The 22,630-nt window shown below is 46.4% G+C and overlaps 2 protein-coding genes across 6 annotated transcripts in view; one reads left to right on the top strand and one right to left on the bottom strand.

The window, feature by feature from the left end:
- Positions 1–21,274, top strand: part of SMAGP (small cell adhesion glycoprotein) — a 29,697-nt gene extending 8,423 nt beyond the window's left edge. For all 4 annotated transcript variants that reach the window (XM_087855842.1, XM_087855841.1, XM_045800736.2 and 1 more), the window contains exons 3-4: positions 4,601–4,681; positions 5,387–21,274. In XM_087855842.1, the coding sequence (XP_087711968.1) occupies positions 4,601–4,681; positions 5,387–5,565 (260 nt within the window). In that variant the 3' untranslated portion in view covers positions 5,566–21,274. The remainder of the gene's footprint in view (positions 1–4,600; positions 4,682–5,386) is intronic.
- Positions 7,318–11,386, bottom strand: DAZAP2 (DAZ associated protein 2). 2 transcript variants are annotated; one of them, XM_045801031.2, is made up of 4 exons: positions 11,261–11,386; positions 10,154–10,272; positions 9,503–9,748; positions 7,318–8,770 (listed from the first exon to the last, which is right to left on the bottom strand). In XM_045801031.2, the coding sequence occupies exons 1-4, from the start codon at positions 11,271–11,273 to the stop codon at positions 8,642–8,644; spliced, it is 507 nt and encodes a 168-aa protein (XP_045656987.1). In that variant the 5' UTR covers positions 11,274–11,386; the 3' UTR covers positions 7,318–8,641. The 2 variants fall into 2 exon arrangements, with proteins under 2 accessions (XP_045656987.1, XP_045656988.1); XM_045801032.2 differs by having other exon boundaries at positions 9,580–9,748.
- Positions 21,275–22,630: the final 1,356 nt, after the last annotated feature.

Raw genomic sequence — 22,630 nt, 5'->3', positions numbered from 1 at the left:
AGCCAAAGCCCTTCCATGGCCTGCAGCACCCATAGTATACAGCCCCCTGGATTTCATCTCGTCTTGCCTCTCCCTTGCTCTGTTCAGTGACCTCTGTGCTGTGCTTTAAGCACGCCAAGCAGGCTCAGCCTCAGTGCTTTTCACTCTTGCTGTTCCCTCTGCCCAGATCTCTGCCGGCCTCCCTTTCTCACCTTCTTTTTTTTTTTTTTTTTTAAAGATTTTATTTATTTATTCGACAGAGATAGGGACAGCCAGCGAGAGAGGGAACACAAACAGGGGGAGTGGGAGAGGAAGAAGCAGGCTCATAGCGGAAGAGCCTGATGTGGGGCTTGATCCCAGAATGCTGGGATCACGCCCTGAGCCGAAGGCAGACGCTTAACCGCTGTGCCACCCAGGCGCCCCCCTTTCTCACCTTCTAGGGGTCTTTACTCAAGCCACCTCCTCAGGGAGACTCCCTGACCACCCCTGTCCACATGCCAACCCCCCGCCCCACTTCCTGCTCTTCTATTCGGCATAGCACTAATCAGCATCTAATACAGCATATCTTTCACTTATTTACTTATTTATTCCCCATCTCACCTTCTCAGAATGTAAACTGGATGAAGCAAAGGGTTTTTTTAATTACAGTAAAATTATACATAACATAAAATTTACAATATTTAAGGATACAATTCAGTGGCGTTAAATACATTCACACTGTTGTGCAGCCATCACCACTATCCATGTCCAGAACTTTTTCATCTTCCCAAACGGAACTTCGTACGCGTTAAACAACAACTCCCAGCCCGGGGCCTCTGGCTGGCTCCGTCAGTAGAGCACGCAACTCTTGATCTCGGGGTTTGAGGTTCAAGCCCCACATAGGTGGAGAGATTACTTAAAAATAAAATCTTAAAAAATAAAAAAAAACAGTCACAGCTGCCCATCCCCTCTCTCCCCAGTCCCTGACAACCACCATTCTACTTCCCCCCGTCCCTATGAATCTATTCTAGAAACCTCATATAAGTGGCATCCATTTCATAGCATATGTCAGAACTTCCTTTGTTATATTGTCCCGCCTTAAAAACAAAGGAAATTCTGGCACATGCTACAAAATGGATGAGCCTTTGTTCCCGAGGTGTGTGCTTCCTCCTTTTAGAAGTAGATTCCAGAGAGCCTTTGCTCCCAACAGAGACCAGTTTCATCAGAAGTAAAACTCTGATGCAGGGTCGGCCTCCTGCATTAATCCGTTGTCTTCACGAAGAGGTAAATTTCTTGTAGCCCCTTCATCACCAGATGGCTTATTCTAAGTCCAAACCAACATTAACTGCGTCCAGGGAAGGCACATCTGTCGAAGTGTGTGTTTCTTTTCTTTTTTAAGATTTTATTTATTTGTATGCGAGACAGCAAGAGAGCACGCGTGGGAGGGGGGTGGGGGTGGAGGACCGGAAGCAGGCTCCCCGCTGAGCAGGGAGCCCAGCTGGGGACAGGACCCTGGGACCTGACCTGAGCCAAAGGCACATGCCTAACGGACAGAGCCATCCGGGCGCCCCGAATCGTATGTTTCTGAAGGTCTTCCTGCGTTGCCGAAATGTGCTCTGTAGTTGTAGCGAGCCTGCCTCTGAGCCCATGAAGCGTTCGAGTTAGGGAGGCTGCCCGTGAAGCAACACGCTTGCCCCTTTCACTGACGTCGCTGCCCGCTTACCAGTTGCCCCGGAGCAGTCCACATTAAGGACACATTCTTTGTGGCCCAATAGCGTAGAGTTGATTGTGGTCAGCTGGTGTTCCTCCCACTTTTAGCTCTATTTTTTAAACCCTCGAACTTTCTGGAAAGCTTGTTGTGCTGCCCCGTGGTAATCTTTCATGATCTCTTCCTCTTGTTCCCTGTTGGAAAAAAGAAAAGGACACAGGAGGAAGGACTAGTATAAATGCCTCGCTTGGGCTTTGGGGAGGGTAGTCCTGGATTCAGATCCTGGCTCCGTGCACTGTTCCTTCATGTGTGATACGAGCCTTGTCACTTAACTCCCCCAGGGCCTCGGGGTCCACGTTAGCAAATAAAAACCCCTACTTTGAAGTGATTGATGTGAGGATTAATGAGTATGTGTATAAAGCACGCAGCTCGAAGCAGGGACTTTGTAAGTGGCAGCTGTTATAATCGGGAGCGTCTGCAGAATTTCCCAGCTAGCGATCGTCCTCCGTCCTCCGGGAGTCATATGTACCTGTCCTCTGAACCCTCACTGAGATGGAGCTCCATGGTCCGGGCCCTGGCTGACCTCGTCACTACCCCTTTCTCAGCATCTCTGACTGTGCCGCCAGCACGTGGTGGGGGCAAAGTAAATTGCTGTCGACTGATTGACCTGAATCTTCTGAATCTGCGTCAAGCTTCCGTACATAAGCTGTTCTTCTCAGTGCTCTGTGTATCTTACGTTTTGTGATGTTTAAGAAAGGCAAAGCTAAGAGCATCGGTGCAGAATTCCAGATCAGTGGTGGGAAGCTGCAGTGCAGCCCCCGGAGGTCTGGGGGAGGAGAGCGTGCGCGGTGAGGGCAGCAGTCTGAGGCAGGGATCAGAAGGGTGAAGTTCAGGGCTTCTCTTTGATGGAAGGCACAGCGTGATCTCAGAAGTGACAGCCCGTCCCTTTTGCTGTAGTCTCTCTGTGAGAAGCCAGCCCGTGGGTCCAGCCCACACACAGGGAGAGGGGCTTAGACAGGCTGTAAATAAATACCAGGTAGCAGGGGCCACCCGGAGCTGGAGCCGCCTCACCAGCCGCCCACCACACTCCCATTTTGTGATTCAAGAAACTAAAGCTCAGAGAGGTTTAGTAACTTCCTTAAGGTCACCCAGTAATATGCTGGGGCAAGGTTCAAACCCCGAGTCGCTTTCCCCTTTAACCACCAAGCACATGAACAGCGTCACTCTGTGATTGCTTCCTGCTCCGTCACTCAGGCCTCCCGCAGAGTTGGGCTAACGTCGCCCCCAGTGGCAGCAGGAGAGTGCAGGAGGGAATCCAGAGAAGTAACCATTGGGCCCGGCCTTGGGAGGGGAGGTGCTCTAGACAGCCCATCCTGCTTTCTCTGTTGCTGGACCAGGTTCATCAGCCCTCTTCTAGGCCTGTGTGAAAAGACCCCCCAACACCAGTGGCCCCTTTCAGCACTGCTCGCAGGCTCCCAGGCCCAGCGCTGGTGACTGCATCTCCCTTGCCCTGGATGGAAACCCGAAGGCAGCAGGCGTCAGCCAGGAGTCAGGTTGTGCCCTGTGCTCCAGCCGCACCGGCTCTTGTTCCTTTTACCCCGTAAACTGCCACCCCTGCTTCAGCTCCCAGCTCAGATCTCACCTCCGGGGGAGGCTGTGCCTGCTGGAAGACTAGATCAAGGCCCTCGGTCCTGTGCTCTCCTGCGCGCCTGAGACGTCCTTTGTCTCGTGTACTGCAGTCATTCACTGTGACCCCTGGCATGGTGGAGGGTCCGCTCCATTGCTTACCATTATATCCCCAGTGCGCCTAGCCCCGTACATGGCGAAGGGTAGGCGGTGAATGAGTGCTGCTATTACTTGTTGAATGAATATTGAACAGCGCCTCCTGTGGGCGATGTCAAGGTCAGCCGGCCTGTTCTCCCCAGGATACCTCTGTCCTGCAGTAACCTTAACTCGGTGCCTTTTCAAATCCCTACACTCAAATGCTAACTAGGGGCAGAGCTCAGGGACTCCCTGACTGCCTACGTAAATACTTTTAAAAGGGACCCCTGGAGACCACTAGCTTTGAGTGTTCCAACCCTGGGTAGTGACTTCAGGGGTGGGGCTCACAGGCTGTAAAGGATGGATAGACCAATAGCAGGAGGAGGTGTGAGATATATCTTAGGGTTAGAAGAGGCCTTATCTCAGAACCTTTCAATTACAGGGCCTACTCTGGTGCTGTAGGAAGGGGTTTTAATAAGGGAGGAGCATTATTTCATTATTTAAAAATAATGTTGGGCGTCTGGCTGGCTCAGTTAGCAGAACATGTCACTCTCGATCTCGAGGTCATGAGTTCAAGGCCCAAGGTGGGCATGAAGCCTACTTAAAAAAAAAGCAATTAAGAGAAAAAAACTAAATAAAAATAATGTTTACGAACAGTTTGTAAGAACATTAAGGAAATGCCTGTGCCAATATAATGTAAATATGTATACACGTATATAGAATCATTATTTGATCTCATCTTTGTAAAAGCTAATAATAGCTTACCCTTATTGAGTTTCTTACTACCTGTCACAGCGGCCCTATAAAGTAGATACTATTATCTCCATTTTGCAGATGAAGACGCTAACGCACAGAGGGGTTAGGTGATTTTCTGAAGGTAACGCAGCCAGTAAAGGACAGAGCTCCAATTCGAACCTCATCAGTTAGGCTCCAGGGCCCATACTCTTAACCACTATATTGGACAGGGAGAAATCCATCAAAATGTTAATTGTCTTTGGATGGTAGTTTATTTTCTCTTCCGTTCTGCAGGTTTTTCTATACAGATTTCCTATAGGAGTTGAATGATAAAGTTTCTCAGGGAAGAGGTGGGGTGGTGAACTTTGAAGGACAAATGTATGCCTTAGGACAAAAGAACTCACCCCATTTCCTTTTTCACTTTTCTAAATGTTCTAGAAGAACTGATGACCACCCCAGTTCTGCAGACCACTGAAGCCCTGTCCCCAGAAGCCGAGGCCAGCACAGCACTCATTGCAGGTAACAAAGGCCCTGAGCCACATCCAGAAGGCTTTGTGAATTCAAGGGCTGTCTCGCTCCGTAGACTGGGAAGCCAGTGTGGTGATCAAGGATTTTCCCGACGCAGGAAAGCACCACATAGTGGAGACCAAATCCGTTACTGGGGTCCCTTTGGCATGTAGGTTATCTTCTACGCACACACGCAAGGCTATAAAAGACTTAGAGGCTTCACGCCAAAGACACTGCCAGTGAGCGTGGGACGTGGCCACCAATAGACGTTAAGTGTGTACGGGCGCGACACTCCGGTGTGCGGGTAGGGATGAGGGTCTGCGTGGTTTGTCAGGTGGGTGAGGACAAGGATAGGAGGGATCAGAGACATCCCTGCAGGAGGCTGTGGATTTAAAAACGCCTTCCTGTTGGGATAAGCTATTTCCTGTTTCCCTCCTTCCTATTTCTATCAGAATCATCAGGCACTGGTTGAGAGGGGGTTGTTTTGTTAGAAATCAAAAGCCGCGTGTGCTTAGTTTAAGCACCAGGGTATTCTGGATACCGTGCACCGTGGAAGTGGACTTGGGGGGAATATGGATCTTGGAGGTGGACGCCGGATAACTAGAACAGGAGGGTCCTTATAAAAAGTGAGGGAATCATTGATTTCGGGGGCCCCCATGAATTCCGGAGACAGCCTCAATCCTGACCCTCTCTGCATTCTCCCCTCTCCTTTCCAAGTCGTTATCACCGTGGTCTTCCTCACCCTGCTCTCAGTCGCGGTCTTGATCTTCTTTTACCTGTACAAGAACAAAGGCAGCTACGTCACCTACGAACCCGCAGAAGGCGAGCCCGGCGCCGTCCTCCAAATGGAGAGTGACTCAGCCAAGGGCAGGGACAAGGAGGAATATTTCATCTAACGAGTCCCGGGCCCCAAGGAGCTTTTCCAGGCTCCAGTGCTCACACACTATTTATTAGGTGAAAGTTTTATCTGAAACCAGTGAGGAGCACTGACTGATATGGGCAAACCTGAGCTCCTTCTAGGACACAGGCCCAAATGCCAACATCACTGATGCCAGGGACACAGAGAAAGCTGTCGATGATGTCTTTAGCCAGGCCCTTGTGGTGTAGCTGGGTTTGGTGGCTGCCCAACAGGGCGGAGCGACACGAGGCCATATGAGTACGTGCCCAGTCATCTCCACTTTTTTCAAGATCGAAGGGAAGGAGAGTTAGGGTCGCTGGCTGCTCCTCTGTCCCCTGCCTGGTCAACTGGTGACAGCCCGAGCAGGGATAAGTGTCCGCAGAAGTTCTTCCCAGGTGCTGGATGCCATGGTAAAAGGCCACGCGGGGAGGGGCAGGAGACTATGGAGACCCCACCCCCTGATGAATGTGTTCTATCTCCTAATCTGAGCCCTTCCTGCCCATATTCCCCAACAACCTTATACTGATGTTATTTTTACCACAATTAAAAATGTTCATTGATACAGAAATCTGATTCTTACGTGCCAGAAATAACCACCTTTATATTTTGACTTATCCATGCTTAAACTTTTTTGACATTTTCTTTTGCTTGTTTAACTCGTTTGCCTATGTTCTCCCAAACAAAAAGAACCCTAGGGAAGTTTCAGAAGTTCCCACAACAGTCTCAGGAGTTTGAAACAAAGATGGTTGTGGGAAGCTTGTCCCAGGGGAGTGTCATTAGAAACATACCCTGGGAGATGAAATGGTTTACTTTCCATCCTGGCAAGGGCCAGAATTTCTCAGACTCGTCTTTTTTTTTTTTTTTTTAAGATTTATTTATTTGAGAAAGAGTACACTCGGGAGAAAGGATGAGTGAGTGGGGGAGGAGCAGAGGGAGAGGAGAAGCAGGCTCTCCACTGAGCAGGGAACCCAACTCGGGACTCCATCCCAGGACCATGGATCATGACCTGAGCTGAAGGCAGACGCTCTGCCGACTGAGCCACCCAGACATCCCTTCCCAGACCCATTCTTTGTATACACAGAGGGAACCAGAACAATCACCCTACCACTCTTCCCACCAGTGTCCTTTGAATCAAGCCCAGAGAAGCTTCTTGGTTCTCAGTCCCCAGATGAGATGTGTTTAAAAGACACAACGTTTTCATAGAAATCATAGCTCCGCAAATACTGTTTACTTTGGAATTAAGCTAAATCTCCTTTGAGGTCTTAATTGTATTGCCTCCCTTGTCCAAGCTCAGTTCCTCCCGAGGTAAGACCCAAGAGTTGAAGAATCAATTTTGACAATTCGTTTTCAGTATTTCTCCACACAGAATTTTGGAGAAACTGAAGGTCACCTTGAACTTACACAGACTGTCATACTAAAATATTTTCCTCAAGTCAAATTCTAGAGCAAGTTAGAATCAGTCGTTGCCTTATTTCTAAGTTTGTGTTCTGAATACCTCTGGCATAACAGGCTCTTAAGATTCTGAAAGAGCTTAGGAAGTAAAATGAAGAAAAGTAAAACATTTAGTTTGGGACTCATGAAAATGGTCAGATCTTTGCCTCGTACTCCTGAATTTATTTCAAAGGCTCCATTTAAAAAAACAAAACAAAACCACCCAGAACAGCAGCAGCACCTATCTGAATTCTGGGTAGGACGTAAAAGATAGATGGAGAAGAAATGTAAAAACAAGTTGAGTAAGGAATCCTTGAAGTGAGGTGTAATGCAACTTCATCACTTTATTCAAATCTTCAAAATAGTCTTTATTCTACATTTTTAGTATAAAAAATCCACAAGTTAAGTGCACCACAGTGTAGAGAGAGACATACAACGCTGAACTTCTATAACAGTCAATGGTACAGTCAAACATCACATGTACAGAACACAAAAGTTAGATGAACTGAAATTATAAGATAAAATAAAATAAAATCCAATTTCAGAAAACAAAAATCAAAATATTAAGGATCCCTGAAATAGTCTTAACCCTAATGAGATTTCACTGGACTCAAGTCATTTTGTAGTGAGGGATTCATAAAATGACCCCACGAACCCAGCTGAGGAATTCTCGGGAGCCACGAGGGCCTACATCAGACGCTCCGACAATAAACGGTAACCAATTTTTGGATGGGAAGACATCCCCTAATTTGGCTCTCACGTCATCAGGCTTTTGAAATGCATCCTCCTCCTTGCCCCCCCGTTTTACACAAACCCGTTTACAGTACAGTTTGCATTGAAACCCTTTGTTCAAACAGAGCTCTGTTTTTCTGGCACCGAAGCAAATTTGGGTTTGGTTCATGGACGAAGAAACAACCTATGAGAAGGGTCCTAGAGGCACCCTCCACTTTTGCCTGAGGAGATGCAAAAGCAGAAGTAATGGGGCCTGTGCTCGGGGCACAGAGGGGGTTTCAGAGGATCCTTGTGAAAGACTAGTGAAAAGATGGCGAGTGGGGACAAGTGCAAGGAAAGAAGGAAGTTAGTTTGACTGGCTTTCTGTCCTGCACCATTGATTCAATGGAGATTGGCGGGAAGGAACTGGAAGACTAGGGGTGAGGGTGGGACATGGGGCAAAGGATGGAAAGGGAAAGGCAGACAACTAATGCGTTTCATTTATAACAAGTAATAGAAATCAAAGACTTAAAGGAGATTAAAGACCAATCAGAATAATTTGGCAACTTTAATTCTTAGGAAGATCAAAGTTCCCTCCAAACCTAATTTGATGTTTTATTACTAAGAGCAAAGACCAGTAAGGTACAGTATTACTCCAGAGGAATTAAAGGAAGATCCTTAGGGCTGCTTTACCCACATTCATTTTATGAATGGATGCCTCCCCTACCTCAAAATGCTTTAAGGAGGTACTGCTACCAATACATGGTTCCTTATTAAGTTTGAAAAGTGCCTGAAAGTTTGGGCACCAGAAAGACACCCCAACAACATGTGTCTAAACTGCAACTTCAGGTTAATATGACTAAAGCAGTTACATTGTGAGAAGTGCTGAAGGTATGTGATGTCTTTCCCGGCACAGAGGTGGCCTTGGTTCTTCACCAGATGGTGTAGCCACCATCTGAGCCACCCATGAAGAAGTTTCCCTTCCGCTGAGTTACGAGGACATTGGCTCCCTGCATGACTGCAAGCTGAGCAGCGTTGGGAGGGCATCCAGGGGGTGGAGGCTGGAAGGAAAAGACAAGGTTGATTGGGCACAGGGCAGCTGAGACAAGGGAGGTGGGACACAAGGGAAACAGGATCCGTTAGGAAGATGGCAGTGTGCTGACCAATTACATCTTAAAGCTAGTCCTGCCACCAATTTGGGTTGTAAAGCAGGTCTGTATTCTCTGTGAACCCAGAGATACAAACAAGAGCCTACCACTCATTCAAAAGCGTTCTCACCTCATTTTAGGTATATGGTTTTGAGTGGATGGCCCCAGGGAGGACCATTTGGGCTCTAATCCCTATCCGTGGGAGAACTAAGCCGGAAACAACTAAAATTTCTAGTATCTTTCTAAACGCTACTTAATAGGGATGATGCTTTCTCCATTTTTAATCATCATGGTTCCTGATGGAATGCCGTGCTGATGGCAAATTTGAAGTAAATGCTTATGGAGTGAATAAGGAGTATTACTAGACCAGTTTCAAACTGGAACTGAAAAGGCAGCAGGCGGGACTCCTCCTAAGATAGGAAAACAAAGGCATCTGGTTAACTCAGACCCCAGGGAATGTGCCAGATGCTACTGAGTTGCCACAGTTCTCCTGCCCCCTCAACTGCTTTCTGCCTGACTACTGGGTATCAGTGGTTACACCAAAACCACAGCTATTAGCCAGGGATGGTGAAAGGATGAATATGTAATCTCTTCTGAAAGTTAAAACACACAAGAGCGGAGTTTTTCTGGTAAGGTCATACTCACAGGAATGTTGCCAGCGGTAGCCCCAGCTCCAAATCTGGCACCTGCATCATACCCTCCTTCCACCAGCACTGCTGAACCAGGTGGATAGATGGGACCAACTGGATAATAAGCCATAGGGATTGTGGAACCTAAAGGTCCAACAGCTACAGATTGGGCCATGGGAAGATACAGTGAGGCGCCAGGAAATGCAGCTGACATGGTGGGGACTGTGGCAGCCCCTGGGTGCACAAAGCTCGGACGATAGAGCTAGAAGAGAAGGGAACAAGTTACTTTACGACATTCCAATTTCAGATCTCTTTCATGAGTCAATTCTTAATTGTCCTTGTGCACATTACACTGTGAGTTACACAAACTGCCTTTCCACTGCCACTCAGTATTCTCCTAGGTCACTTCCTGCTATAGCTAATGTTAGGCTCAAGGAACGCAAACTCATCTTCTTAACCTCAGCCTGTGCCAAAAAAACCACAGAATAATCAGATAATGCATTCTCAACCCCAACAGAAATTGCTGAAGTATACAGTGCTTCAGACTATTCATGTGAGCACTCTCTCCTCTTCGTGGAGAGTAAATAACTATGTGGAGTCAGGCTTAGCTAAGGACTGAAAGCGGGATCCAAGCGTATTCAGTTCAAGTCTAGTAAAGTGGAAGCACCTCTGAGTAGGCAGGTGGGGCATCAGTATAGGGTGGAGCCTGAGGAAGATGCAAGGTCTGAGGGTACACTGGATTCCCAGGAGGCTGCACGGGGTAGGTTGGCTGCGTTGGATATTGACCTGGAAAACAAGACAAAAATGCACGTTGCCTACCATACAGAGCCACCAAAATGGCACAGAGCATACTGGGTAGCTAACCCTGTGGCAGCAAGCAGATTTGATTTCGGAGGCCAAGAAAACTACGCATTCTCTTTGCACCCTCATCCCCACTTATAGCTGAAGATGTTGGATTCTAACTGGACAGAAAGAGCGCTCTTCCATTAACATACTGGTGTAAGGGAAAGTCTAGCTGGACCCAAGTTTCTCCACCGATGCAAGGCAGGTCTGGGCACCCCAACGGTGGGTACATCCTGCCCCTGCTCTGGGTGGTCTTCACAAGCCTGGTGTAACGGCCCAAGACCCCGTTGAGTCATAGTGCTTATGACTGCCCCATAGATGCCTACTCAAGGTCGACTTCCAAATAAAGTGAGTGGTGGAAGTGAACCTTCAGACTCGAGAGAAGATAAAGGGAAATGTCCTGAGAAACAGCTGAGGATCGTGCTCTGCCAGGCACTAGTACAATTACAAGAATCGGGAGAACTTCGGGCCACCATCGAAGGAAAAGGGGGAGAGAGAGACCCTTCTGGCCCCCTGGTCCGCCCACCAGCGCCGGCACCTCACTAGTTAAGCCCGGGCGCCAGCCTCTGGTTCCGGAGCGCGGCGCCCCGCCTCCGCCGGCTCTCCATTGGCCGACCCAAATCCCTGCTATAGCTCCCCATTTGCTCCTGCAGATGCCCATCATGACAAGCCTTTCCCCCCCCACCCCTCCACCCGAGCCCGCAGCTCCAAACTGCGCCACAGAGTTAAAGGAGGAAAGGGCCGGGAAGGAGCGAGTAGCCGTAGTTCGGGGATGACGAAGGCGTCTGGCGCAGCCCCCGGGACTGCAGCTGGTCCAGGAGCGAGGCGCAGCTCGCCCCAAGCCTGGCGCTTGGCGACCCTGGGCTCCGGGCCCACTCGCTCCAGGCTAGCACTATTCCCCCCGACGGCCCCAGCCGCCCCCTGTCCTTGCCTTTGCTGTTCATGGTGGCTGCTGGTCCGGTTCGGCTCGGCGTCGCGGACGGTTATTTTTTTCGTCCTCTTCCTGTTCGTAGTCACTTCCGTGTCACGTGACGATTCGTCCGCCTAGCGTCACCCGACGCCCGAGTGCCGCTACCACCGGAAACCCCGCCCCTTTGCCCGGCTTCCAGTAGCTAGAGGGAGGGCTCTCGTGGTCCCGCCTACTCGCGCGCGTTGGGCCCGCCCCTTGGGTCTTGTCTTCCAACCCCCACCCGCGTCCCACGACGGGAAGAAAACCAAATACAGGTATTGTCTCAAAACAGGAATTTTTTCTCTTTTGGGCGCTCGGAGGCAGAACCATTAAACTATTCTCCGGAACCTTTTTCCACCTACGCGCAGCAACTCAAGGTCACCTCACCTTGACAGCCTTTCCAAAAGGGGCAGGGATTTCTCATTGCTTCCCTAACTGCCTGAAATACGCTCCCCGAACCTTAACCTATCGAGCAGTTTCCCTCCTACGAAGCCCGATTTAAGCCTCAGCTCCGTCCAGATTTATTTTGCCAGTCTGGCTGTCATTGTCCTTTTTCAAGGTAGACCATCGGCGGAATATTCGTTGCCTTGTCTGTTCCACCGACAGGCTGCCAGTGTTTACTTGTGTCGCCGTCTTTCTTACCAAAGGCAGGGCGTGCGCTGCGGTGTCTTCCCCAGCAGCCAGCACTAAAACCGACACGCTCGCGGTTCCCAGGGAGTGCTTGTGGCCCCTGCCCTTGGTTTGGCACTTGTTACAGGTGACCTGTATGGTGCCTTGTGTATATTTTCTCTGTTTCGTTTCGCCCCTAACCTAATTGTCCTTAAGGGCAAAGATGCCATCCTTGAGCGCAGCAATTAAGATTTTCCTTACATCCTACATTTTATAATATGCCTCCTATGTGCAAGTACAGAGATGGAACTGAGCAAGACATTTTTAATTTGGTTCAGACTAATATTAGTATTGAAAAGCCTATCATATTTACCTTTTCCTTTGTGTTTGACTCTAATCTTCCCGAAGGCGGCATAGTGTTAGATATTCACCCGTTCAGCTTATTTGTGAAACACAGATGCCACGCACTGCTCTAAGACAAAACAAAGCCCTTGCTCTCTTGAAGCTCACCTTCTGATGCAGGGGCTTGCAAACTTTTTTGACCACAATCCACAATGCTATGGTTTAAATCATGACCCAGCGCGCACACACACACACACACACACACACATTTATAACAAAAATTTTTTTGACCTAGTATTTAATCCTTCTACATACAGTGCACTGTAGTATTTTCTATTCTCGTGTTTATTTTTTTCAAATCTGGTTGTGGTTTCTCATCCCACTAACAAGTCAGGACCCACAGCTTGAAAAACACTGTTTTTTAGTAGACTTGGATCTCCAGAGCCCTGTACTTTTCTTAGCATGAAGTTTGCAGTCAGTAATTGGTCAGTAAAGGAGTGAATAAATCCTTGAAGGTCAGATCAGACAAATCTTCCCTGTATCCTAACTTTTCCAAATTAGATCCTAAATTGAGTCTACCCCAAAGCCTGAAACTGGAGAAGTCACTAATCTATCCTAACTCTTACCCTATGCTCAAGGCTTCAGAAAATAAAGGACTGAACCTGGGAAAGGTTTTCTTTCCTTATTCTCTCTGTGGCCCTTGGGGACCCTAAAATTGTGTTGACTGAAGCAGCCCGTGTCAATGAGAGTGTAAGAAGTGGCCCCCAAATCAAGACACTAGTTCTGGTTCTCACTCTGTCACCGACTGACTTTGGTCCTCATCTATTCAGCTCCCACCTATCCCATACTATTTATTAATCAGATCTTGCACGGGTGAATTTAACAGATGTGTAATCCATTGTCCATCGCAGACTGAGGAAAGGTGCAGATCAGGAAACTGTATTTCAGAGCAGTTAAGTAGTTGAACTAAGTTACACAGCTGCAAAGCCAGTATTCAAACTCAGGTTTGTGACTTTATAAGCACTGTTTTTAATTTGTTCACATTGTTTAATCTGTTTACATTGTTTTTAAATCTGTTGCATCCCAAGGGTCTCAGTTTCATTGTCTGCCAAAAAGGTCACACAATCCTTGTGTCACCTCCCACTCTAGACTCTGTTTTAGGGAAGGAAAGGAGCAAAGGGAAGCCTGAGAGGACAGAGGGGAAGTGGGCAGAGCTGATAATCAGGTTGTAAGTTTTGGTCAGGCCCTACCAGGTGTTAAAAATTCAGATACTTCTACTGGATGGTAAATAGCCATTGCCCCAGATTGTCTCCCCAAGTACACCTCTCTGCTCTGGCCCTCCACTGGAGCCCACCCCCAGCCCAGGACCTAGCTCCAGCCAAGGCAAGTTGCCCTCAGATTGGTCAGTGCCTCCCCTGCAGGACGTTAGGTATTTTGCTTATCACTCTGGGACCTGGGCAGAGAGCAAGGGAGGGCGGAGCCAAATGAGGTTACCAAGAGAAATGGAAGGGTCACAAGCCACTGTTTTCTCTGGCAGGTGGGATTAAGGAGCAACTGGCTACTTTCTTGGACAGGAGTCAAGAACCTTTCTGTTTTCTTTGTTCTCCTGGGTTCCCCCACCAAGAGGAAATGTTCGTTTAGGCATTTATCAGACATCCTTTCTTGAATGAATTCAGCGACTATTTATTGAGCACCTACTATGTGCCAGGCCCTGAGATAGGCACTAGGGAAACAGTAGTGAAAAAGCAGGCTTAGTCCCTACCCAGAACTCAGTCCAACCAATGAGAGAGACAGAGAAGTAAACCAATAATCCTAACGTAATGTGACTAGCGCTGACATGAGGACAGTGTGGGGTGTTAGGAGAACACACAGATGAGGTTCCTAATCTCTTGCAGGGGGCTCAGGGAGGGCTTCCTGCTGGGAGTGATGTTTGATAGGAAATCTGAAGGCTGAGTGTAAGTTTAGCAAGTGAAGGGAATTCCTCCAAGAAGGAACAGCTTATGCAGAGAGCTTATGGAAAGGAAAGGGAGAATGTGGAAACACTTGAGTATGGCGGGACCATGGAATGGGAGGTGAAGTCTAGTAAGACGTGACGCTAAAGAGGTAAACAGGAGCCAGACCATGCAGGGGACCTTGGAGCTTGTGAAGGATTCCATCTTAAGGCATTGGATACTTGGGGGCACCTGGGTGGCTCAGTTGGTGACCTCAGCTCAGGTCATGATCCTAGGGTCCTGGGATTAATCCCACATCGGCTCCTTGCTCAGTGGGGAGTCTGCTATCTTAAAAAAAAAAAAAAGACATTGGTTTCTAACTAAGGGCACTGGTTAGCCACTGAAGAGTTTTAAGCAGAAAAGTGACGTGATCCTGTTTTTATTTTAGAAATAGCTTTCTGGCTACAAAATGTAGAATAGATTAGAAGGAGACAAGAGTGGAAATATGTCTGGGAGAGCAGTCAGAATACCAATGTAGTAATTTTAGTGAGTGCTGATGGACGACTGGCCCAGGGAAATGGCAGGGGGTAGAAAGAAGGACGGCAGCATTCCAGAACTATATAGGAGGCAAAAACGACTGGACTAATACTCAGGGTTAATGTCCATGAGTAATTAAGAGAATTGATATCAGGGATGAAAACTACATAAAGCGAAAAGACAAATGACAAATTGGAGAAGAGATATTTGTGATTTGTATCACAAAGGGCTAATCTCCCTGTCCCAGAACTCACAGACATCAGTAAGTACAGGACCAGCCATCAGAAAAAGTAGAAAATGACGTTTGCAGACAGTTCAGAGAAGAGGAAATACAAATGGCTTTTAAACATGTGAAATGCTGTTCAGCTTCACTCTTAATAAGAAAAAGGCAAATTAAAAACCACACAAACACCGTTTTCAGGTTGGTAAAATCCAAACATTTGCTAACTTTATTTGCAGTGCTGTGAATAAAACACTCTAATTTATTTCTTTTTGGGTTTTTTGAAGTTTTTTTTTTTTTAATTCCAGTTACTTAGCATACAGTGTAATATTAGTTTCAGTTGTACAATATAGTGATTCAAGACTTCCATACAACACTGGGTGGTACTCACCACAACAAGTGCATTACTTTTTGGGGGTGCCTGGGTGGCTCAGTCCTTAAGCGTCTGCCTTCGGCTTAGGGCATGATCCCGGTGTTATGGGATCGAGCCCCACATCAGGCTCCTCTGCTGGAAGCCTGCTTCTTCCTCTCCCACTCCCCCTGCTTGTGTTCCCTCTCTCACTGGCTGTCTCTCTCCCTGTCAAATAAATAAAATCTTAAAAAAAAAAAAAACACAAAAAAACCCCACTTACATTTAACAAGTGCATTCCTTCATCCCCACCACCTATTTCACCTATCCCCCAACACCCCCCTCTGGTACCCATCAGTTCTCTATAATTAAATCTGCTTCTCAGATTGTGTGTCTCTGTCTCTGCATTTTTCCCTTTGCTTGTTTGTTTTGTTTCTTAAATTCCACATATGGTATTTATCTTTCTCTGACTACAATCTAATTTGATGGTGGGAGTGTAAATTGACACAACTCCTATTGGGTTTATTTGGCAATATCTGTCAATATTATGCATTACCATCCCCACTTCTTCTTCTTCTTCTTCTTCTTTTTTTTTTTTTTTTTAAGATTTTATTTATTTGTCAGAGCACAAGCACGGGGAACCACAGGCAAAGGGAGAGGAAGAAGCAGGCTCTCCGCCAAGCAGGGAGCCCATGCGGGACTCATCCCTGGACCCTGGGATTGTGACCTGAGCTGAAGGCAGATGCTTAACCGACTGAGCCACCCAGTTGTCTCACCATCCCCACTTCTAGGAATGATCCCTACAGATATATTTGCGCTCATGAGACACAGTGTGTATAAGGTGTTCACTGCAGTATCATAATAGCAAAAGATTAGAAATAACCCATATGTCTAGGGCACCTGGGTGGCTCAGTCACTTAAGCATCTGCCTTTGGCTCACGTCATGATCCCAGGGTCCAGGGATGAGTCCCTTGTCAGCCTCCCTGCTGGGCGGGGAGTCTGCTTCTCTGTCTGTGCCTCCTCCCACCCATTCTCTAATCTCTCTCTCTGTCTCTCTCTCAAATAAAAATAAAATCTTCTAAAAAAAAGAACCCATATGTCCATCAATGGGGAATTAGTAAAATAAATCTTAGTACGTCCGTACAATTAAATACTGTGTGGCTGTAACAAAGAATGAGAAGGCTCTCCAAAATGTTTTTTTAAATAAAAGGGAAGGTTCAGAACAGTGCGGTTAGCTTGATACCTTTTGCAAAAGAGCAGAAAAACTAAGAATATTCATTAGCATTTGAGTAAAGAAATTCTGAAAGAATATACAAGATACCTATAAAAGTGATTACTGGTTGGCATGGGGAGACGGAGGCAAAAGTGAGACTTTTCACCGTATACCTTTAAATTTTTAAAAAATTTTTGAACCATGTGAATTCTTATCAAGTCAAAGTAAAACAATGTTGGCACACCTATTAAAATGGCTAATATAAAAAGCCTGAATATTTCAGGTGTTAGAATATAGAGCTATTAGAACTCTTACACACTGCTGTTAAGAGTGTAAAATGGTACAACCACTTTGAAAACAGTATGGCAGGATCTTTAAAAGTTAAACATACACATAACTACCTTATGATCCAGCAATTGCACTACTACGTATTTACCCAAAGGATACAAAAGTACTAATTCGAAGGGGCACACATACCCCGATGTTTGTCGCAGCATTATCAACAGTAGCCGAATTATGGAAAGGGCTCAAATGTCCGTCAGTTGGTGAATGGATAAGATGTGGTGTACATATATACAATGGAATATTACTCATCCGTAAGGAAGCATGAAATCTTGCGATTTGCAGTGACCTGGATGGAACTAGAGTGTATTATGCTAAGTGAAATAATTCAGTCAGAGAAAAGACAAATACCATATGATTTCACTTGTGTGGAATTAAAGAAACCCAAAATAGATAAACATGGGCGGGGGAAAAAAAAAGAGGCTAACCGTAAAACAGATTCTTAACTGTAGAGGTTGCTGCAGGGGAGGTGGGCAGGGGGATGGATTAGATGGGTGATGGGTATTAAGGCGTGTACTTAGTGACGAGTACTGAGTGTTGTATGGAGGGTGATGAATCACTGGATTCTACTCCTGGAACTAATGTTGCACTATATGTTGACAAACTGGAATTTATTTTTTTAAAGATTTATTTATTTATTTATTTTACAGAGAGGGAGCGAGCAGGGGGAGGGGCAAAGGGAGAGGGAGGGAATCTCAAGCAGACTCCCTGCTGAGCGTGGAAGGCGCTCAGGACCCTGAGGTCAGACCTGAGCCGAAACCAAGAGCTGGGCGCTTAACCAACTGCGCCACCTAAGCGCCCCATGAACTAGAATTTAAATAAAAACTTGAAATAACAAAAAACAATAAACAAAATAATTTTTTTTTAATTAGACATTCATGTACCATATGATGCAGCCATTCCACTCCCTTTAACCCAAGAGAAATGAAAGCATGTGAGCACACAAGGGTTTACCAGGGTATCTATACCAGCTTTAGTTGTAACAGCCCCAGACTGGGAACAACACAAATGACCGGCAGTAGGTCAATGGATAAAGAAATTGCGGTATTGCCGTGCAGTAAAAATGAATGAACCATGGATCCGCACAACATGGGTGATGCCAATTATGCTGAGTGAAAGAAACCTGGCCAAAAAAAAAAAACAGAGAGAATGCATACTGTAGGATTCCATTTATATAAGATTTTGGAAAATATAAATTAAGCCGTGGTAACAAAAAGCCTGGGGGAGAGGAGACAGGAGGGAGAGATGGACTCTGGGAAACTTTGGGGGGTGATGGATGTGTTAATTATCTTGATTGTGGAAATGGTTTCATGGGTGAATATGTCAAAAATTATCAAATCATGCATTTTAAATGTGCGGCTTATTGTGTGACAGTTATACTTCAGTAAAGGTGTTTTAAAAAATAATGTTGGGATGAAGAAAAGGGAAAAGCCAAGGATGATGGCTAATGAACTGCCAGTGTGCCTGGCAAGACAGACGCTGGGAGCAAAATTCGGGCAGAACTTGGTAAGTGCTGCAGTAGAGATGGGTACGCTGTGGGCTGAGGGCTCAGGGAGTCCCCTTGCCTCCTCCTGCTGGGTCCCTACTCCCAATCAGTCAGACTGGGTAGAGCTATTTTATGTACCTTTAGTGAACACCTACTATGTGTTCTGCTCGTGACTCCTGTAACTGCAAGAACAAAACCACCTCGCATTTTCCAGCCCAAAGAGGGAGGGCAGAGGTTTGTGGAAGAATCCAGTCAGGCTCTTTGAAGCAGCTTTTTGAAAGCTTTGGCTGGTTTTTGTGTAACTAAGGGAACAGGGATTACAAGATATCTGACTCAGAAATGGACCCTCCTTGCTCATTCCAGGCCAGCCTTTGTAGGAGAGGCACTAACCCAGCTCTGCATAATAATGCAGAGGGCGGGCTCCCCCGTGGCAGGGGCAGCCTAGGAAATCCTGCGGCTGTGTCTCTTCTTTGGGGGTTTTGATCAGTTTTTCTCAATGTGAAATCACAAGCTACCTGCATCAGAACCATCCCGTCCTCATTAAAAGTCAAAGAAATGGAGTAATGTTAACACACATCGACGTTTGCCGGTTTGGGGGTGGAGACTTCATTTTCTCCTTCAAGGTGTGTGTTTGTGTTCCCAAGATTACTTACTTTCCAAAAGACAGAAGAATAGAGCCTCATCTGCATCTCAGTCTGGCCAAGAGACTGGAACGGTTCTGGACTTGGGCGCTAGCCCCCGCTAGACTGTTCTGCCGGGTGGACGTACTGGGACACATGCTGTGTGGCGTCTTCCCTCCGTTTCACCACACACACTCCATTCACCTCTTCCAGACTGGATTTGTCAGATTTAGGGGAATATACTGGGGGTAGCTGAAGAACAAGAGGGAGGGAGGGCCTGGAGCTTCCCAGAAAGAAATGGAGATTTGAAGGAGGAGTTTCTGGGGAGGGAACAGACCTGAGGACAGGGAGCCAGGTCAGGGTCGGGGCTACACCCATGAAAGGAACAGACCCTTTAATAAAGATTGAACTTCTCAGCTGTTTTTCATTTGGCTTATAGGCAAAGTTAAAAGCAAACTTTTAAGCTTTCCCTTATTCATTGGAATTCTCTTTAGTCTTCCCCCAACCTTCAGAAGAGAATACTGTGTGTAGTCATGTTGGGGAGAATTCACAGCTCTGCCCCACTGTGAATACAGTTGCATTTCATCCAGAGGAACCACACCAGGAGGTCCAGGCTGTGACCAGCAGCCAAGTGAGTGGCCCAGGACCAAATGGAACAGAAGGTCAAGCAGAAGATTTGGGAGACAGGCATGAGACAAACCTTGCCTTGCATTCTGCTTCCCCAAATACACTAGAAAGAAGTGACCCTTAAAATGGAGGGGGAAAAGAGACGAAAATGCTGACACTTGGGTTTCATATACATTATCTCCCTCAACACTTACAAAAACTTAGGAGTGAGCGTTATTCCCATTCTCCAATTGGGAAACTATGGCTTAAAAAAGCTAACTTGGCCAAGGTTGCACAGCTCGTAAGCGACCATGGTCACAGCTGAACGCAGATCCGTGGATCTGATTGGATTATAACATCCCCAGCTTGCTCCTGTGGCGGTGGGGGTTGGCAGTCACAGCAGCTAACTACCTGTGCAGGTCCCAGGGACATCTGTTATTCTCCATTCTATAGAACTTAGTATTTATTTGATGCTTTCAAGCCTAGACTGCTTTTGCAGTTCACAGAAATAATCCAGATACAAAAAAAGGAAAATAATAAAATCAAAGGTTCATGGAAAGCATTGTGAAATGCTTCTATCTTGGGACTGGTGGGCTTTATCATCCAGAGGCCTTAGGAAGACTATATAAAGAACGTGGAATGTGAAAGAAAATGTAGGCTCTACTCTTGGTCTGGTCATCACCAGCTGTCTGGCCTTAGACAAGTGACTTAACCTCTCTGAGCCTCAGTTTTCTCATCTTGAGCATTATTCCTACCTCACAGATTTGGTGTGAAGGTCAAATAAGAAAATAAATGATAAATACTCCTTGAGTTGTAGAATGCGACCTGTCTCTTAGTTAATGTAAGTACTCACTCTATCAGATTTGCTGAAGCTGCTCTTTTATTGCAAGGAAGGATACCCCCTCTGGCCACTTCCTGGGCACAATCTCTATGCAAGCAGGAGTCAGGGGCCTTTAGCCAAGCTAAATGAATGGTGGTTGATTCTGCCAATTTATTTCCTACTCCAGGCTTTCTTTCCCTCTTATCTACACATCTGCATGTCAGGAATAAATTTCTGCTTCCTACAATATCATTTTTTGATGGAAACTTCCAGACTTACTCAGATGGGAGAAAGGAGGGGGGAGAACAAAAGACCACATTTCTTCAGCATTTCAATCAACAACCTCATTTTCTTCTAACAGTTGAAGTGAACTTCTTATGAATAATGGATGATGGCCTGATGAATATGCACACAGCCTATTACGCCTGTGAGGTTTGGTAAATAATTTATGAGCTAAAATGTTCCTCACCTTGTTACTATACAAAAATTATGGGGAAAAAACCACATATTTACCCTTTGAGCTGGTAGGGTGATCTGTCAGAGTGACAGCAGCCTAGTACTACAATTCTACATCATTGCTAAAATTAAGGTAAATAGAATAAAATACACGCATTTCAGGGTGGGAGGTCTGTAAAAAAAAATGGAGTATGCGTAGCCCTACTCTCTGTCACAAGTTTTCAAAAACTCTGGCTTCTTGGGGAAAAAAAGAAGAAAACCCTTCTGGCTTCTCACCTTAAAATATCCCGCATTGTCAGCGGTCCTCGGGGACCTTCTCCTTCATCACCCATTCTCACAAGGACTTCAATATGACCAGTCAAGATGGACAACAGCTTCCTTGTTTCCTGAAAACTGGCCGACCACAAGCTATAAGGTGGTAAAATTGAGACTCCAGAGATTAAAAAAAAAAAAAAAAAAAAAAAAGCCTAATAGCTTCCAGAGAGAACGAGCAGGTAGCACAGAGAAGGGAATAAAGTGGCGGAGAAGCCCTTGGAAACGCATCGCTGTCTTTTGCCTCCTCCCCATTGGGAGGCTTTTCCCGCTGACCACCCTGACTCCCTCGGTACCATCCTGCGACTCACGCCCACCTGCCCACCCTCATTCCCTTAGCAACAGCAGCGCTGCCTGTAATCTGGTGATTAGAGAGGGGGAGGGGCAAAATCAACTATGGACACAAGGAGGTGTTGGGGAAAGTAGGCGTGGGTCCTGGAGAAATGTGATCGTTCCACGACAATTTTTGAAGACTTGGAGCTGCGTTAGTTCTCAAGGCAGGGAAGACAGGACACCAGGGATTATTTGCTCAGATTTCCAGAGCTTTCCAGGAATGGAGGACAGTGCTAAGGGAGCCTCTTCCTGTCAACAGCCTCTTGCTGTCCCCCTGATATGCTCAGTGCTCGGAGGAGATCAGACAAAAGAGGAAATAAGGCCCTGCCCCACCTCTGTTGGGGAAACCAATATAGTCTCCAGAAAAAGAATGAAACCCTATAAACTACCAATTATATAATGAAGTCATTGGAACAATGATGTAATTAAAATAATACTAATTAGAACAATGTGCTATTATTCAAGAAGGCTTTTGGGAGGAGATAAACGTTGAGTGGAGTTTGCAAAGAAAGCAAGAACCTAATTAAACTGAAAGATTAGAGGTATATATGACCAGGCCTTCCTGATGTGGGCCCGGCCTGTCTTCCCAGCCCCATTTCGGGCCACTGTCACTGGCTGTGTTCCAGCCATATGGATCCTCTTTCGGTTTCTTAAACGCCAAGTTCTTCCCTGCCTCATGGCCTCTGCCCTGCCTCTGCTGTTCCTTCTGCCTCCTGCTTGTCCTTTTACACTTTGCATTATATTTGACTCCTTCAGAGGTCTGCCCTGCCCTGCACCCCAGCGTTACTCTTTTGTACCACCGTGTTTTCTTAAACATCACGTGTAATGATATATTTGTGCTTATTTTTTTGTTTAATGTCTGTTTCCCTAGTAGACTATAAATTCCAAGAGAGCAGTCCGTTTTGTTTCCACTGGACACTTAGCACCTGGTGCACAGTAGATAATAACGATTTGTTAAAGAAATGCAGCCTCAGAAGGCTCGGAAGGCATGGGAAGTGGGAGTGCGGGAGAAAAAGAAAATGTGCGGGGCTGAGGAGACTGCAGAAGAGTTGTCTTTGGCATGGGAAGCAGAAGGAAGCCACTGGCAACATCTCTCTCTACCCATCCATGAAAATATTTATATTGTTGAAGCTTTTTTCTGATTATCAAATACATACTTATTCCAAAAAAGACTGT

Source organism: Ursus americanus, chromosome 25, assembly GCF_024610735.1.
Source record: "Ursus americanus isolate L20-20 chromosome 25, mUrsAme1.1.p, whole genome shotgun sequence".
NCBI classification, from domain to species: Eukaryota; Metazoa; Chordata; class Mammalia; order Carnivora; family Ursidae; genus Ursus; species Ursus americanus.
Note: the sequence above shows the minus strand (reverse complement) of the source record. Positions and strands in the feature narration are given on the sequence as shown.